Raw genomic sequence first — 17,500 nt, forward strand, 5'->3', positions numbered from 1 at the left:
TCATCATCATCATTATCATCCCTAACATGTATGTGTGTCCCGGAATGGAGATAAACGTGACCTAGATAGGTCTGCGACGTTAGTGCACGCCAGCACGCACGGTTGAGTAGCTTTGGGTTTGGCCAAAGTTCTCTTTCATTCACGATTAGAAGAAGGCGCAAGCCCGTCAAAGTGCACCGGCGGCGCGCGCCGCGGCAACGCCAGACAGTAGCTATATCCTATGACTCAAAGCTTTCGCGACTTCATTCACCACGAAGATCACACGTCCGCACGGGCCTGCAATAAAACACTCTGCGAGAACTCAAACCGGGAAGTTTTTCATCCTTACAAACGTCGTCAATTCAACTTGAAGACAGCAACGGGACATAAAGTTTCACGTTTTTTGGAAGGCGTCTAATGCACGGCATTGACTGAGTATCCTATAATATGTACGTCAAGTGCCAACATGCATATAAGAGTTAGGACGGGGATCATGGATGAGTTACTTTCATGAGAAGTGGACTATTATCTACACAATGACCGTATTCCTTGATTCTGGAACGTCTCACAAGTGCTTTTATAACCGGTTGCAACACTTCGACCAATCACCTGTTCTGTTGCAGCCAAACGAGGAGTAGAACGGCATCACACCAACTCGCACCCCACGTAATTTTAAACTGGAGTAAGAAGGGATATACCAGAGAAGAATCGAACAGTTCCAGGCTCCACAACTCTTCACCGCCACGGAGGCAGCAGCCCCTCCCGAGGGATGCTTCTCGGCTGCCGGGTCCTGGGAGCGACGCCTCTGCTCCTGCGCTGGTCCTCAGTCACGTCGTCTTGCTACTCAAGCGGACTTAAGAGGAGATGAGAGCCGCGTTCCTGCACTTCCTTGTCTGCGTCCTGTGCCCTTTACGCACCGTCGCTGAGGTAGGCTACGTCCACATGGATGTTTTGTCGGGCGCATTAGTTTATGTGTTTAAAGTTTTTTGTATCATCACATAGGTTTACGCTTTTTAAAATAACGTAGAAGCCCAATGTTCACAATTGTGTTGACAACGTATTGACCCAGACCCACATCCTCGCGCATATGGTGTTCCAGCTCTCAAAACAGAGAAAGCTTCCGTCACAATTCACGAGTGCCCCAAGCAATAATAAAACATCACACACGCACACATTCCATGTTTTGAGTCAACTTTAATTGTCAAGGACTATCTGTAAAAATGAGATTTACAGCTCAGTGTCTGTGTAGTTTGGACTGGCTGAAGAATGCAGGCTAATGGATGATGCTGTCTGGACTTCTTTCCAGGAGGTCCCGCTACCACAAGAGTTGTTGGACCGTCTATCCAGGAGCGAGATCCGCAGCATCAGTGACCTCCAGCGGCTCCTGGAGATAGACTCCGTAGGTAAAGCGCTTTATTTAAACGTTCCTGTTCAAACCTGTTGATAGGCTGTCTGTGTGCACTCTGACGAAGCTCGTGCTGCTTAACTTTAAGATCAAAGAACGGTGAATCTAACTAACCAACACAGTTATAGTGCTTGTGTTTGCTGGAGTGTGTTTTTGGTCTTTGTTGCTATTATGTTGGGCAGTGAACGACATTGTGAAATAAAGAGTTTAGTTTGAGCGGCTCACCGCGCAGGAAATAGGATTCTGTACGTCTCCATAGTAGACTGACTACAAAAAAACGTCTCGCCGGTTGTTGCTAGGGGACGAGGGGACCTGTCCCGCTGCTCGCGGCCCCGCGCGTTCACAGCCTCCGTGAACTCCCTGACACCTGTCAAACGTTCCTTGAGATTTGACATCAAAGACGCCTACTTCTTAAAACGTAAAGCCAACAGCTTGAATCTTTGAAAAAATCGACAGCAAGTTTACAACAAAGTTTATGTCATTTGATAACGAAGCCTACAACAAGGCCTAGTATCATTTTGAATCAAAAATGAGAAGTGACATACATAGAAAATGTCTTGTCACAAAAATAAAATTGTTTTCTAAGCAGAGAATGCAGAACATTGTTATTAAGTTCATGCTTGGATTTGATTCAACACTGACTTCATTATTATTATTTTTTATTTAACCAAGTGTTGCACCACTGTCAATTGTGGGATTATTGAAATGCAAATGACGGGTGGGATAGCCCTCTATTGGAGCGGGGTGGTGTGTGTGTGTGTGTGTGTGTGTGTGTGTGTTGGGGGTCAAGTGGCTAACTTCATTATACTGCTGTCATGCTGGCCATTATTAGTAGAGGGGAGGCCTGAATGTCCGCTGTGTTTGTTATGTATAATTCATGCTCAAATTCCTGTGTGTCAGAGAGAACAGAGAGTAAAGAGGGAGAGAGGGAGGGCAGCTTTGTATTCAGCACACACACACACACCCACACACACACACACACACACACACACACACACACACAGCGAGAAAGACAGACACACATGCATGCAGACAGAAACACACAAACACACACAGAGCAATTGAGTTCCTGCCTGTAGGCCAAGGTGCACACTCACACACACACACACACACACACACACACACACAGAAGACGCAGCCGTAGTGTGAGTGTTAAGTGTTTATAATTGAATTAAAACAGCTCTCCCCAGACAAAGAGGCTCATATCCGGGAATGAAACTCACACACACACACACACACACACACACCTAGACACATGCAAACACATTACACAGAAACACATTACTGCTAATACACGCACAAGAACAGACACGCACACTCAAACATGCACACATGCACACAGACTGCATGCCATTAGTGTCACATGAATCAGTCTGCATTCCTGGGGGGCAGTTGGCAGAGTGGAAAGGTTTGATGATGTTTTGATGACTGGAAACCTTAATGTGTCTCTGGTTTTATAGCTGCAAGTGTTGAAGGTGTTTTTACAGGAAGACTGGCACATCATTTCTGCCCCAATCCATGAGGCCTTATTAAGGAGTATTAAACTCCAGTTCAGACACATGCAAGCACACATGCACTCCTTTCAATATCAATCCCTCAGACCTTGTGAAAGACCAAACTCCAGTTCAGACACAAACACACACCGACACACACACACCTGTGATGGCCTGAGACACTTCACCTTCTAGCCTCTCAACCTCTCTTCACCCTCCCCTCCCCTCCCGCCCGGGTAACCATGGTTACCCGGAGCCGCCTACCTGGACTGCTGTTGCTCCGGTGCATGCGCTCATCATATCTGTGGTGTTGTCACGGCGATACCGACTACCACTTCCGTTCTGCAGTCGAGGAGTTTATGAATGGCTCTGTACATGGTGGGTAATAGACAGTGATGTGTGTGTGGTGTGTGTGTGATGTGTGTGTGGTATGTGGTGTGGTGTGTGTGTGTGGTGTGTGTGGTGTGTGTGGTGTGTGTGTGTGTGTGTGGTGTGTGTTTGTGTGTTGTGTCTGCGTGCAGAGAATGAGGTGATCCAGGAGACCAAACAGACGCAACACAAGGACTTCTCCCACGGGTACCATGACCTGAAGAGATCCCAGACACACACACGACGCAAGAGAAGCACTGTCGGTGAGACGCACACACCCACACACATCGACACGCACTCACACCATGCACACGCACACACTCACACAGGCAAGCATTACACACACACACACACGTAATAAACAAGCACGCGCTCACACATGCAGACACACACACACACAGAAGCCCGCAGACACACAGAAGACACAGCAATCTGACCTCTGACCCCTCGACCTGGACCCGGTCAGTGGAGGAGGCTCTGCCGGCCGGGTGTCAGGCGCGGACGGTGATCCACGAGATCTCCAGGAGCCAGGTGGATTCCACGGCCGCTAACTTCCTGGTGTGGCCGCCCTGCGTGGAGCTGAGGAGGTGTACCGGCTGCTGCAACACCGGCAACATGTGCTGCCTGCCCGCACGCACACGCCACCGCACCGTCAAGGTGAGACTCACACACACACATACTCTAACAAACATGCACAGGCCACCACAATGTCAAGATGGGACACACAAACACACACGGGAATTCACACACACAAACACACACTATAAACAATCGATTCCTGCTGCACTATAAACATTCTAGCCTGGCTCGTGTGTGTGTGTGTGTGTGAGGAGAGAAAGGGAGACTCCCTCTCTTGGCCAGGAACATAATAGCTTCCCTTTGATCTCTGCCAGGCCTGGCACACAAACACACACACACACACAAGCCCTTGCACACTGCCAACTGGGTGCCTGCTGAGTGTGTGTGTGTGTGTGTGAGTGAGAGAGAACGAGAGAGAAAGAGAGAGAGAGAGTATAAAAAATAGGTCCAAGCCACATGAGTGTTTTCAGACAGTTTACTTCAGGATAAATGTGTCTTTCTGGACGGTGCACCATTCCTTGTGAGTGTGTGATCACACGCCAGGGGCTGTTTGTGTTTGAGCAGTGTCCCGTCTTGTCTGGGTTCCCCCTCCTCCCAGAGTGTCTGGGGACCCACTGTGCCCTGTCTGGAGCTGCTCCACTGAAGCTCCACAGAGCCAGCCTGTCTGTTCGGACCCAGGCCGATGACTTAAAACAAACGCGCCCAAAGTAGCATAGCAGAGCCGTATCGGATCAGTTCGGTCTGAGGGTTGTTCAGATCTTGATTTCGGACCTTTGTGCCCCGTCGCTCCATCTTTCGATCTCTTCATCTCCTCCGTCCGTGTCCCCATATCTTCAACTCTCACTGTTTTACTGAAATACTGCCGAAAAGCAATTTCCCCTGTCTCTCTCTCTCTCTCTCTCTCTCTCTCTCTCTCTCTCTCTCTCTCTCTCTCTCTCTCTCTCTCTATCTCTCTCTCTCTCTCTCTCTCTCTCTCTCTCTCTCTCTCTCTCTCTCTCTCTCTCTCTCTCTCTCTCTCTCTCTCTCTATCTTTGTTGGACTGACCAGGGTGGAGCAGGCTTATTTGTCTCTCAGACAGAGCGCACACACACACACGCACACACAGGACGAGGAAAGAAGAAGTGAGAGAAAGAAAGGAGTTGGGTGGGGTCAAAAGAAGAAGGAGAGAGGAAGAGTGAATAAGAGGAACTGTCATTGAGAGGAGGAAGTGAGAAGGGGGCTTGAGTGGGGGAGAACAATGGAGAGATAGAGGACTGGACTGATGATGAGCTCTACTGAGTGGAGGCGAAAGAGGGAGAGAGGGATAAACTGAGGGAAATAGAGAATGGATTCAGGAGAAGCGGACTGAAGAGGGAGGGATGGAGGGAGAGATGGAGGAAGGAGGGATGGAGGAGGGAGGGATGGAGGAAGGAGGGATGGAGGGTTAAATGGAGGAAGGAGGGATGGAGGAGGGAGGGAGAGATGGAGGAAGGAGGGATGGAAGAGGGAGGAATGGAAGGTGAGATGGAGGAAGGAGGGATGGAGGTATGGAGGAAGGATTTGATTTTTTTTTCTCCTCTCTGGTCTCTGATACTCTGTGTGACATCAAAGTGATCTGTGTGTGTGAGTCAGACAGGAAATCAGATGTAAAGTCTCTCCCATATCCTGGGATCCTCAAAGACACACACACACCCGCAAGGGATGTCCAGCCGTGTGTGAAGTAAATCACAAGGGTGGGTTTAGAATGTGTGTGTGTGTGTGTTTGTGTACATTGCACAGTTTATTTTGCAGGACCAGACTTCTGGTCCTAGGCCATCTTCAGTGTTGTGTGTGTGTGTGTGTGTGTGTGTGTTAGTGCCAGATGTGAGATTGTTTCTCATGATTGTTACAGGATGTGATAACATGTAGGATGATTAGACTTTCCTTTGATTTCTATTCAGCTCTCTTTTTACACCTCCACTCTGTTTCTCACTCTCTTTGTCTTACTCTCACTTTCTCCCCTTCTTCTACTCTTCATTTCCTCACCCTCTCTCTTTCAATCTCTCTCTCCCTTCTCTCTCTCTCTTTCTCACCCCAGGTGAACCTGTCTGCCAGCCAGAGGCTCTTCTCTAGTTCAGGCTAAAGTGTCAGTACTGAGGCTGCCTGTCATCCTCTCCTATGCTCCTCTCCTCCTCTCCTCTATCCTCCCTCCTCTCCTCCTCTCCTCTATCCTCCCTCCTCTCCTCTATCCTCCCTCCTCTCCTCCTCTCCTCCTCTCCTCCTCTCCTCCTCTCCTCCTCTCCTCCTCTCCTCTATCCTCCGTCCTCTCCTCCTCTCCTCCTCTCCTCTATCCTCCCTCCTCTCCTCTATCCTCCCTCCTCTCCTCTATCCTCCCTCCTCTCCTCTCCTCCTCTCCTCTATCCTCCCTCCTCTCCTCCTCTCCTCCTCTCCTCTATCCTCCCTCCTCTATCCTCCCTCCTCTCCTCCTCTCCTCTATCCTCCCTCCTCTCCTCCTCTCCTCCTCTCCTCCTCTCCTCCTCTCCTCCTCTCCTCTATCCTCCCTCCTCTCCTCCTCTCCTCCTCTCCTCTATCCTCCCTCCTCTCCTCCTCTCCTCCTCTCCTCTATCCTCCCTCCTCTCCTCCTCTCCTCCTCTATCCTCCCTCCTCTCCTCCTCTCCTCTATCCTCCCTCCTCTCCTCCTCTCCTCCTCTCCTCTATCCTCCCTCCTCTCCTCCTCTCCTCCTCTCCTCTATCCTCCCTCCTCTCCTCCTCTCCTCTATCCTCCCTCCTCCCTCCTCTCCTCCTCTCCTCTATCCTCCCTCCTCTCCTCCTCTCCTCTATCCTCCCTCCTCTCCTCCTCTCCTCTATCCTCCCTCCTCTCCTCTATCCTCCCTCCTCTCCTCCTCTCCTCTATCCTCCCTCCTCTCCTCCTCTCCTCCTCTCCTCCTCTCCTCCTCTCCTCTATCCTCCCTCCTCTCCTCCTCTCCTCTATCCTCCCTCCTCTCCTCCTCTCCTCTATCCTCCCTCCTCTCCTCCTCTCCTCTATCCTCTCCTCCTCTCCTCCTCTCCTCCTCTCCTCTATCCTCCCTCCTCTCGTCCTCTCCTCCTCTCCTCTATCCTCCCTCCTTTCCTCCTCTCCCCCTCTCCTCTTCTCTCCTGCCCTCTTTCCTGTTCTCTCCTCTCCTAGTCTCCTCCTCCTCTCCTCCTCTCCTCCTCTCCTCCTCTCCTCCTCTCCTCTGCTCCTGCTCTTATCTGAGTCTGTTCAGACTTGAAACAGAGGGCTTGTGCAATCACTCTTTGAGCAGTTTGAATAGTCCTCGCTCTGTGTGTGTGTGTGTGTGTGTGTGCGTGTGTGTGTGTGTGTGTGAGAGAGAGAGAGAGAGAGAGAGAGAGAGAGAGAGAGAGAGAGAGAGAGAGAGAAAAAAAAAGAGTTAGTGTAGTGTGTGGCGTGTTCAATCATCAGCTCAATCATCCCTCTCCCTGTCCTCCCCTGCCCCCCCCCCCCTCCCTCCAGGTGGCTAAGGTGGAGTATGTGCGAAGGCGTCCCAAACTGAGGGAGGTGCAGGTGAGGCTGGAGGAACACCTGGAATGCATGTGCACCTCCAAACGCCACATTGTGGAAAACACAGACAACGGTGAGTAGCATAGAACAGAGTGTGTGTGTGTGTGTGTGTCACGTTTCAGTTCTGTGTGTGTACACTGTTGTGTGTTTTCGGTGTGTGCGAACGAACACTGTTTTCCTTTTCTGTATTTCAGCATGCAGTCTCTGTTGTTTGTTTGTGTGTGTGTTTGTGCGCGTGTGTTTGTGTGTATATATGTGTGTGTGTGTGCATGTTTGCATGTGTGTGTCTTTCCCAGGTGAATGGGAATGGGATACTGTCTGTTTAGTGTCTCTCTCTGACTAATATGAAGTGATAACAGATCTAAGGTATCTACTCTGGTCCTCTCCTGTTAGAATAACCTCCCCAGGGCCTTATGGCCACTTGTTCACTGCGCTCCACCCCTCCCTTTCTTTCCCTCAAAGATCCCCTTCTCCCTCCCTCTCTCCCTAAGTCTCTATCCACAGGGCACCAGAGGAGTACAGGTAGAAAGAAAAAACGCAAAAAGAGCCAAAACAATCCTTTTCTTCTTGTTGGCTCTGGCAAGTGGTAAAACGTGTCAGTGATGTTACAGCTCAACATTTGTCTCAGAGGTAGGGCAATTAGCCTTGTAGCCAATCGATGATCTGGCTTTACCGGTCAATCAGTGGGTCAACCAATCAGATCTCTGAATCAGTGACACAGGAAGAGAAGGTGTAATGATAGGGCTGTTTTTTTGGTATACTGGGGAAATGGTTGTTCAAAATCTTGATTTTACAGGATTGGGGTGATGGTGAGAAAATTAATTGTATTGGTGATGAGAATAAATGACATTTGGAAGGATTATTGAACATGTTGTGGTCCAGGCTGATATGGGTAGAATTCATGTATTTCTCTCTCTCTTTCTTCTCAGGTGAGAGGTGAAGAAGATGGAGGGACTTGACAGCGTGGGAACAGAGGAGAGGAGGGGAGAAAGGACTATATCGTAGCATCTTCTTCCTGCGTCGCCATTCTGTGAACAGTGACTTTCATGCTGCAGAGTCCGCTTGTCACAGGAGTTCCATTCATGGATGATGCTGCAGCCATTTTGTGTCAAAAGATGAAAGGACTCGTCCATTTCGTGTCAAGGGGCGTCGTCAGATAGGGAAGATTGTAGGGTGAAGCAATGTACAAAACTGAAAAAAACTACAACTGACATCTCTGAAATTACCAAAACATTACAATTATGAACCATGTTAGATTCTACTAGAGGAATCCAGGAGAAAAGAAATACTTCCTTAACCCTTGTGCGGTGTTCACATTTTAGTAACTCAGCCAGTGTTCGTGGGTCTGGTGGACCCGCTGCATTTTGGGGGTTTTAATTCCTCACAATCAAATATTTTAAGTTAAAATACTCAACAGATGTTTACTTCATCCCAATTACAAGCAATATAAACAGCATATATTGTTAAAAATTGCGCTTTACTTTTGTTAGATTACATGAATGAATTAAAGTGCTACTCGTTTTTTGTTTGTAACATGTAAAAAAAGAAAGAAATCAGTTATAATCAAATTCAGAATGGAAAAACAGTCAACAAATCTACAAATGAAGGAGGTTTTTCATAACTATAGATTTGTATTTAGGCAATTTGAATTTCCTTAGAAATGTAACCCATTCAAGTCAGTTTACACAACACAAGCCGAACTCTCATTCCTTGATTTTTTCCTCCATCAGGCTTCCCTGTGTAGACTTGTAAGTTTCAAGCATATGAGGAAGTGGCATCACAGGTAGCAGAGATCTTTATACCATAATTTGCAGGTTTAGATATACTGCCTAAAGGGGCAGCGGCCCCTATATGGCATCAGCTACACATCAATTGTGACATTAGGCCCAGGGTCGTAAAACAGGGGGAGGCAGTGACCCACTTGTCTCACACTGTCTTGATGGCAGCTAGCTTGTCTCTCTGCCATCGAGCTGGTCTGTCGTTTCGGTTATCCAATCGGATAATCCTGGAAATTATGTGGAAGTTTTCCTGAGACGTTGCACGGAAAAGTTATCTGCCAGTTTCTGCATCCCACAGGGATTCAGTGGATTCCCATTTGGACCTGAAAAGTCCAGCAAGGATAAGAACCCCAAAGTAGACATGTCAATGGGGTTGGTCCATCTCTTTCTACCTTTCTCCAAAAACATGCCCTCTTTCTAAATGAGTGCAATCCAGAATCATTTTCTGGATGGAATCTAGGATGAAAAGCTCAAAAGAAGACTTGATGTCCTGCACATGAGTAGGCACCATGTGTTGTTACTCATGTGTTAGCCCTGGATGCATCCTTATCACATTGGCAGCCATGCGTTGTGGCTCATTTCATGGGCTAGAAGGCCATTCAATTTCATCATATTTTGACATCCATATTTCTTCACTTGCTATCTAACGGGCTTGTTCTGGTCGTGGTGCTGGCTGCTGATGGGGTGGTCCTTGAGCTGACTAATGACCGGTTGGTCCTGGGGCTCGTCTTCGTTTTGGAACTAGCTTATGCTCAATCTCATCCTCTTCTTCAAAGTCACTGTCCGACTCTGAATTTGCAGAAATTACTCTACATCATCATCAAAAGCTTCTCTCTCTTCCAAAATCAATTGCATGGCCCTCTGAGCAGAGACTCTTTTGGCCATCTTGATCAGTTGTGATAACTAATCACACTGGCAAAGCTATATTTATATTATCCCACCCCCAATTTGCAGATGGGATAGAGTATGAGGAAATAAAGATTGGTTCCCGCAAGACAGTAAAATGTGAGAGCAGACAGGTGTCGGTGCTTGAATCTGTCAACAATTTTGCAACATTGTGCGGGAACGGCAGGGGCAGAACTACAAAACTCTCTCTCTCTTTCACACACACACACACACACACACACACACACACACACACACACACTCTAACAACAGGCCCAGAAAGGAGGAGGACAGAGTGAATGTACACAATTTCCACACTCTTATCAGCCCTGGGTCCAGTGGACCCGAACATTCCGTATGTAATATAAATGTGTAGGGGGGGTGTACAGTGTGTGGTCATTGAAAATGTGTTCTGATATGTGTTCTTCACAGAAAATGAGCCAAGGCCAATGAGTCTCAGTTTGAAAAAATAATTAATCATATGATTTTTCTTTTGATAAAAACTGAAAACGGGTCCCACAGACCCGAACACCACACAAGGGTTAAAAGGAGTCGGTGTGACATGTCTTGAATGATTGACAGATTTTCCCCCAAAATTGATTGAACTAATGTGGGAAAGAAGAGAGGAGGTTTTACTAGAGAACTGGATCTGGGAGTTGTAGTTTTCCTGGCACTGACGTCTACAGAGAATACAATGGTGCAGTGCGCTGGAATTACACAAAGTAGGGAATCTTTCCAGGCATTCCAGAAGGTTCCATTTTTGAATGATGGGATTGAGATTTTTTCTGTATTCCAAGAGATGTTCTCTCTCTCTCTCTCTCTCTCTCTCTCTCTCTCTCTCTCTCTCTCTCTCTTTCTCTCTCTCTCTCTCTCTCTCTCTCTCTCTCTCTCTCTCTCTCTCTCTCTCTTTCTCTCTCTCTTTCACACACACACACATACTATATATCCCTCTTTTTACCATCATAATTTTCTATCACTTGATTCTACCTCTGGTATATTATCCTTATAAAGGAAAGGTAGAAATCAATTATACAAGCTGCAGATACTAATAAAACTATTTATATATGTATTTCATGTTATATTAATTTTGGCTTCCATTTGCCTTTAAAATACCATGGCTGATATGTTATAGACCGGCTTCTTGGTCTGTTGATGCACTTTGTCATTGAGTGAGGGAGTGTGTGTGTGTGTGTGTGTGAGAGAGAGAGAGAGAGAGAGAGGGGGGGGGGGGGGAGAGAGAGAGAGTTAGAAAGAGAGAGAGAGAGAAAGAGAGTGTGTGTTTGAGTGTGAGAACCTAAAACCCCTGTGAACTTGTAACTGAGAATGCCTTCTCTAATAAAAGTGAAAGCAGGGTGGCTGAGGGAGAGAGAGAGGGAGAGAGAGAGAGGGAGAGAGGAAGAGAGAAGGAGAGAGAAAGTGACTGAGAGGGGATGAGATGGAGAGAGAGGTAGGCTATTAAGCCCACTCTTGCAATCTCAAGTCACACCGTTAATCTATGCTCCCTGTTAAAATGAGACAACAGAGTTAGTCAGAAGAGGCTGTGTTTAAAGTAAACGTTTGACTACAAAGTCAATGTTTTTCACCATGACCTAATGCATAGCTCCTTAGTGAGAGAGGAAAGGAGCCTCGTATGAAAACACGATCCTCTGGTTCTCACAGAGAGGAAATGAGCCCTCATAGAACTTATCAGCTTTCAGGAGATTTCACTAAAGCCTGTACCTACAGTGTGCAGATAAGGAGGGAGGGATAAGGAGGGATGGAGGGATAATGTCACCAAAGTAACGAAAATACGGAAGAGAGGGTAAAGGAAGAGAGTATGTTACTCTTCAGCTCATTTGGCTGAGTTGAGGTACATTGAGTCTCTCGTGTTTGCTGTGAAATGTCACGTTCTATAAATAATACCTATATTCATCTGAGTGAATAACAGTAATCTGTCTGTAGGGTATCTTAGCTTTCCTGAGCTTCAACCCTCACTTGAACTGCCTAATATTAGATCGAATTGACATAACATCACCGATTTTTTCAAAGTATCCACTGCCCTACCACCAGTAATATTGAACATTATTTTGGGGTAACTTTTTTGCAAAACTAGAAACCACAAACTCTTACCCATAATCCTTTTCCAGAATCCAAACTGTGGTTCACCGATCCTTCATCCCTTCCCTCTGTGATTAAACTATTAGCCCACCTCGCGGTCGCAGCCCACGCTCTCGCTCCAACAGTTCTTTATACTCTCATGTCAAATGTTGATGACGACATAAAAGTCCACGAGTCAATAAGCGTCACAGAATAAACTGAATTCATTACAAACAAAGGACAAAAACAAATATTCGTCAGGTTGTGGTTGGCAGGAGAGGAGACGCAGACCGACGGACGGAAACACCGGCTTCGTTATTCGCTCGAGGTTGCGTTTACGTAAGACACTCGTCGAGGGTATTTCTCCTGGACGTGCTGGCAGACACGTCGTGTAGACATTGGCTTTCCTGACAGACCCTGGACTTGAAGGCCTAACTGCTTAACACAGCACATAAACTTCATAATTGAGTGGGTTTTGCATGGGACAAAGAGTACTGTGTGCAAATGGGAGCTGTAATGTTACTGTAAAGACCCATGGCCTGCGTGCATTAGATTTATCCACAGTTGTACATGGACCTGGAGGGGAGATTTGAGTATACACGTGCTATGGTTAAATCTGTTCCAAATGGGAGAGATGGAGAGAAAGATGGAGAGGGGGATGGAGGGAGAGGGAGTAAAGAGAGAGAGAGATATAGAGAGAGAATGACAAAGGGAAAGGGGAGGGGATGGAGGGAAAAAAGGGAGGAAAGGAGAAGGAGTACTTCACAGATGTGGGATAAGACTAGGAGGGAGGGAAGAATAGGGAGAGGAGAGACGGCAAGCTAGACAGATGGGGATAAGATTGTGTGTAAGAGGGTTTGAAAGGCGAGAGGGGGAATGAAAGAGAGAGAGATAGTGAGACAGACAAAGAGAGAAGGGGAGGGAGGGAGGGAGAGTAATAGAAACGGAAAGAGAGAAAGAGAACAATAGAAGGAACACAGAGAGATAGAGTGAGTAATAGAAAGAGAAATTGCCAGAGAGATGGAGAGAGAGATATGGAGAGAGATGGAGAGAGAGATATGGAGAGAGATGGAGAGAGAGAGAAAATAAATAGAAAGAGGACGGGAACCTCCCGAGCCAAAGCCCTGCGATACAAAGCAGATTACTGTCTGCAGTGCCCCATCTGAAACACTCAGTGTTTTACAGCTGGGCCTCCTGTTAGCCTCTCCCGAACGCTGATCTGAGATCAGATTACCCTGCTGTCATCCACCCAGCTCGGCCAGCGAGGGGACCAAACCATGCCTGACCTGTGATCAGGGGTTAACCACAGCCAGACTCTCACCTCCAGTACAGGGGCTCTAAGCTTGCCGTGGTGTACAGTAGTTCTACTGTGGCGTAGAACCAATCCCTGGTCCGCGAGTTAAACTAGCTGACTTTGCGCTCGTTTTTTTTTTTTATCCCAACACACGGAAAACTGCATCTGTGTCTAATCGTGACCTGAAATGAATAGGGTTTACCGCGCAGGAGCATGGAATCGGATGCTCGTCGGATACTAATTGACGGAAGATAAAATTGTTATTTTTAACGACGTGCGTTGACACGATGTGAATGGCTTGTAAATGGTGCACTGTGCACTCAAACATCGGAGCTTTATCACAAGCAGAACGGGAGCCGGGTGAAAAGGGAAATTCTTCAACGTGTTGCAACAGTATTTTCTCATTAATGTTCATCTGATTTCCATTCAGGAATGTTCCAGAATCACCGCCTGCATACTGAACACATATGACAGATACTCATTTATATCCTAAACAAACTAACCTTAATAAATTCCCATTTCCTAATAACACAGCACCAATATATGGAGAAAACCAAGGGGCCTGTATTCTGGTCTAAAACCAAATATACTTTTACAACTGAACATCTCCATGAAGGTGTGCGTGTAGTTTAGGAATATGACAAGCTGCGTTTCGGAAGCGGACCTTCAAACGATCCTCTCCAACAAGCTGACATCCGCACACTTTTCCCCCAGAGAAACACACCCAGATATCTACTTCCTGTTTTCCCAGAGCGGCAAATGTTCAGGTGCGATTCCGGAACGCCGACCTCGGCATTCCCGCCCAGTATCCGGTGTTGGTAACACCGTGGGAAAGGTCTGATCACTGAGCTGGGAACGTCCCTCTGTTTATCTGGGAAGAGGAGAACCATAATGAACCAATCTACCACACTGGACGTGTTGGCGAGCAGTGAGGTGTGTGTGTGTGTTTACTTTTAATCAGTGAGGTGTGTGTGTGTGTGGGGGGGGGGGGGTAATAATGGGATGGGGGTCTGATACGTTCTGTCTTCCAGAACTCTTTTTCATCTTGGATGGAATCCTGGGTGTCGAACTGAGGGAGGGTTCTAAAAGTTGTTCAACTCTTTGTGCCCTTCGTGTCGTGAGCTGGCACGTAAAGGCTGCAAATATACCCCTATAAGAGACACAGACAGCTAGGGACAGCTACAGACACCACTGACGCTAAATCATTCTGTTTCCATAACTTTCTGCAGTCCCCTTAGAGGACGTGTCCTTAGCGCCCCTAGGAAAGGTCACATCTAGGTACACTGGACCATGAAGGAACGTGTCTTGCTTGCTGGAGGTGGTGTTCTTCCCTGGAGGACCTGCACCTTGACAAATCCTCTCTGGTCCGCCGCTTGGTCCATTTCCTGTGGCGTGTTCTTCTGCTTCCTGTCTCCCTGCCTGTGGGCCTTCAGGTAAACCACAGGCTCACGTGAGCGCATGCCTGTCTGTCGCCAGTCGGCTGGTACAGGGTGAGTGCGCACACACACAAAGTAACTTCTACATACACACCCTGCACGCACACAAACAGTGCACCGACCTGCACACACACACACTCACGCATGCACACACACACCCCTGAGGCAGAGAAGAGAGGAATAAACAACCATTTAGGATTTGATTCATTATTCTGGGTTGTCGGGGAAAACAAGCTCATTTCCTGCAAAAAGCCTTTGGGTCTATTGCGCAATTGTTGAACGATAACAAAGTCTTGATCTAGAACACGAGAACCGTTCTAGAACCGCAGCTGTTCTGGAACGCAGCTGTTCCGAATCACCCTGCTGGAAATCAGAGGTGTGTGTGTGCGCTAGCCTTGGGATGCAACGAAAAGTTTGCTTAACTGGTTAAGAGTTTGACCAGTCTGTGGCCGCTCTGTTCTGGGTTAGCACATTTACAGATTTGGATAAGAAGATCTAGCAATACACCGTTTGATTTGGTTGTGAGGAAAAGGTAGGCAGAGGATAGAAAATGAGGGGTAGAGGATAGACGGAGAGATAGAGATAGAGAGAGGGAGAGACAGAGAGAGAGAGAGAAAGAGAGAGAGAGAGAGAGAGAGAGAGAGAATGGTGGTTGTTTCTTGACATAGGTGCCTAAGGGGACTTGGTGCTTGATCACTATCAAATTACCTCTCCCAAGTACACACACACACACACACACACACACACAGTCACACTGCTCATCTCCATCCCCCATCACCAGTAAACCATCCTTCCCTACAGCCATTGACCATTCAGAGCCTTTAAATCTTCAAAGCCTTGAAAAAGAAAAAGAAACACTTATAAAGAACTCCCACCCATTGACAAAAAGTCTTTCTTAAGTCGCTCCCACCCCTACACTCACACACACACACTCACACACACACACTCACACACACGCGCACACACACACACACACACACACACACACACACACACACTCACAGTAACAAAACCCCTCATCATGGACTCCATCACCACCGAATTGTCTTTGGAAGCCAGTGAGTCTGTCCTGAGTTTGTTTTAGAGAGACAAAGAGATGAGTGGTGTTCCTGAATGGAGGAGCGGGACAACTAAGTGCTCATAGATGATCGCTGTGTGGGTCCGTCACTCACTCAGCTGGGGGCGGGAGAGAGAGAGAGTGTGTGTGTGTGTGTGTGTGTGTGCGTGTGAGACAGAGAGAAAGCGAGGGAGTTGGGAGAGAGGTAAGTTTGGCCTCACACACACAGTATCTGTGTGTTCTGTGTTTTGCAGACGCACACAGCTAGACCCACGTGTGTGTGCGTGTGCGTGTGTGTGCGTGTCTACCCATATGTTTTTTTTTATTGTCACGTTTCTTTCTTCGTTACATCATATTACGGGGCCATGCATAAGAGCGTCGCCCCTGCCTTCTCAGTATACCCTTCCATCCTTTCTCCTGATGCCCCATCCAGACCTCAAACCCATTTGCTATGAAACCACGGATTAAGCCTTCTGTGAGAGACAAAGTCTGTCTATTATACTCATTTTTTTCAGTCTACCGGATTCTCTCCATTTTTTATAATCCTCCTATGCTTTACTTTCATTAACTTCTAAAGCCATTAAAAGCCTTGGTGACACGATTAGCATGGAGGCTAGCATGCTAAGCTAAACGCTAACCACAGGAAAAGCCCCTTAAAAAACTAAAACTCAAGCCATTTGCAAAGTGGCCAGATTCTAACATTTAAACCAGAAATATATAAAGTATAAAATGTATAAAACTTTTCACAATATTTTTAATATGTAATTTAAAGAGTAAATCCATATTTGGGAGATCAGTTAGAACAGGAGAAGAATTTCCTTCTTATTCGGAGTCAGTCCAACAAATCCATTTCCTGTAGCCTCCAGGGGATTAAAGTGACGAGGGGAGTTTTCGCACAGGAGTAAGAAATCAGGTCATGTTGTGAATGACATAAGGACAAGCTTGACAGAGAGAGAGAGAGAGAGAGAGAGAGAGAGAGAGAGAGAGAGAGAGAGAGAGAGAGAGAGAGAGAGAGAGAGGGAGAGAGGGAGAGAAAGGTACAGAGTTAGCAGTATTAGCATGCTTTATTAGATTTTCTGATGACCTTACATACAGAGAAGGCACACAGCACACACACATATACTTTCTCCCTAATTTGATGTTCACATGGAACTCATTCCTCCAACTCCCAGTTTAAGAGTGCAGGAGGTAGAGGATGCCACTGTAGGTGAGGACAATAGTTTCAACGTGAAAGTTGAAGGTAAAATGTATATGTGTGTGTGTGTGTGGAGATGTGGGGGGAAGGGGGGGGGGAGTTGGGCATCACCTATGCTGTCAGGATATGTGATCTTGGAAATGTTCAGAACTGGCATAAATGACCAGTGTCAGCCATGTGAGGTGGAGTCTCCTTCTTTTGAAGTCTGCAACAAAAGGAGAGAGAGAGAGAGAGCGAGGCCGCTGGAGTGTATGCTACGCAGCGACCCATCAAACATCCCACAATGCCTTGCCCTTCATCGCCCATAAACCATCTCCCTCGGACGCCTCTGTCTCTCTCGGCTGACAAAAGGCAACTTCCCCTTTTCTCCATCCCTCTCTTCTTCTGCTCCTTCTCTCTCCTCGCTCTGACAGCGCAGTGGACAAAAGACAGTG

At 47.2% G+C, this 17,500-nt stretch overlaps 1 protein-coding gene and 1 long non-coding RNA gene across 4 annotated transcripts in view; one reads left to right on the plus strand and one right to left on the minus strand.

Annotated features, from left to right (window-relative positions):
- Positions 1 to 246: 246 nt before the first annotated feature.
- On the plus strand, positions 247 to 8,649 carry pdgfaa (platelet-derived growth factor alpha polypeptide a). The gene is made up of 6 exons (XM_084686166.1): positions 247 to 906; positions 1,286 to 1,382; positions 3,399 to 3,509; positions 3,713 to 3,903; positions 7,298 to 7,418; positions 8,275 to 8,649. The coding sequence occupies exons 1-6, from the start codon at positions 844 to 846 to the stop codon at positions 8,283 to 8,285; spliced, it is 594 nt and encodes a 197-aa protein (XP_084542292.1). The 5' UTR covers positions 247 to 843; the 3' UTR covers positions 8,286 to 8,649.
- A 7,977-nt stretch (positions 8,650 to 16,626) lies between these two features.
- Positions 16,627 to 17,500, minus strand: part of LOC146237516 (uncharacterized) — a 12,723-nt gene continuing 11,849 nt past the window's right edge. The window contains exons 3-4 of one of the 3 annotated variants that reach the window (XR_014740577.1): positions 17,178 to 17,472; positions 16,627 to 16,812 (exon numbers count right to left, since the gene is read on the minus strand). This is a non-coding gene — a long non-coding RNA (uncharacterized LOC146237516). The remainder of the gene's footprint in view (positions 16,813 to 17,177; positions 17,473 to 17,500) is intronic. The other 2 variants (XR_014740578.1, XR_014740576.1) reach the window with 2 other exon arrangements.

The sequence above is a fragment of the Hypomesus nipponensis genome, chromosome 21 (genome assembly GCF_054491055.1).
Source record: "Hypomesus nipponensis isolate SF chromosome 21, ASM5449105v1, whole genome shotgun sequence".
Lineage (NCBI taxonomy): Eukaryota > Metazoa > Chordata > Actinopteri > Osmeriformes > Osmeridae > Hypomesus > Hypomesus nipponensis.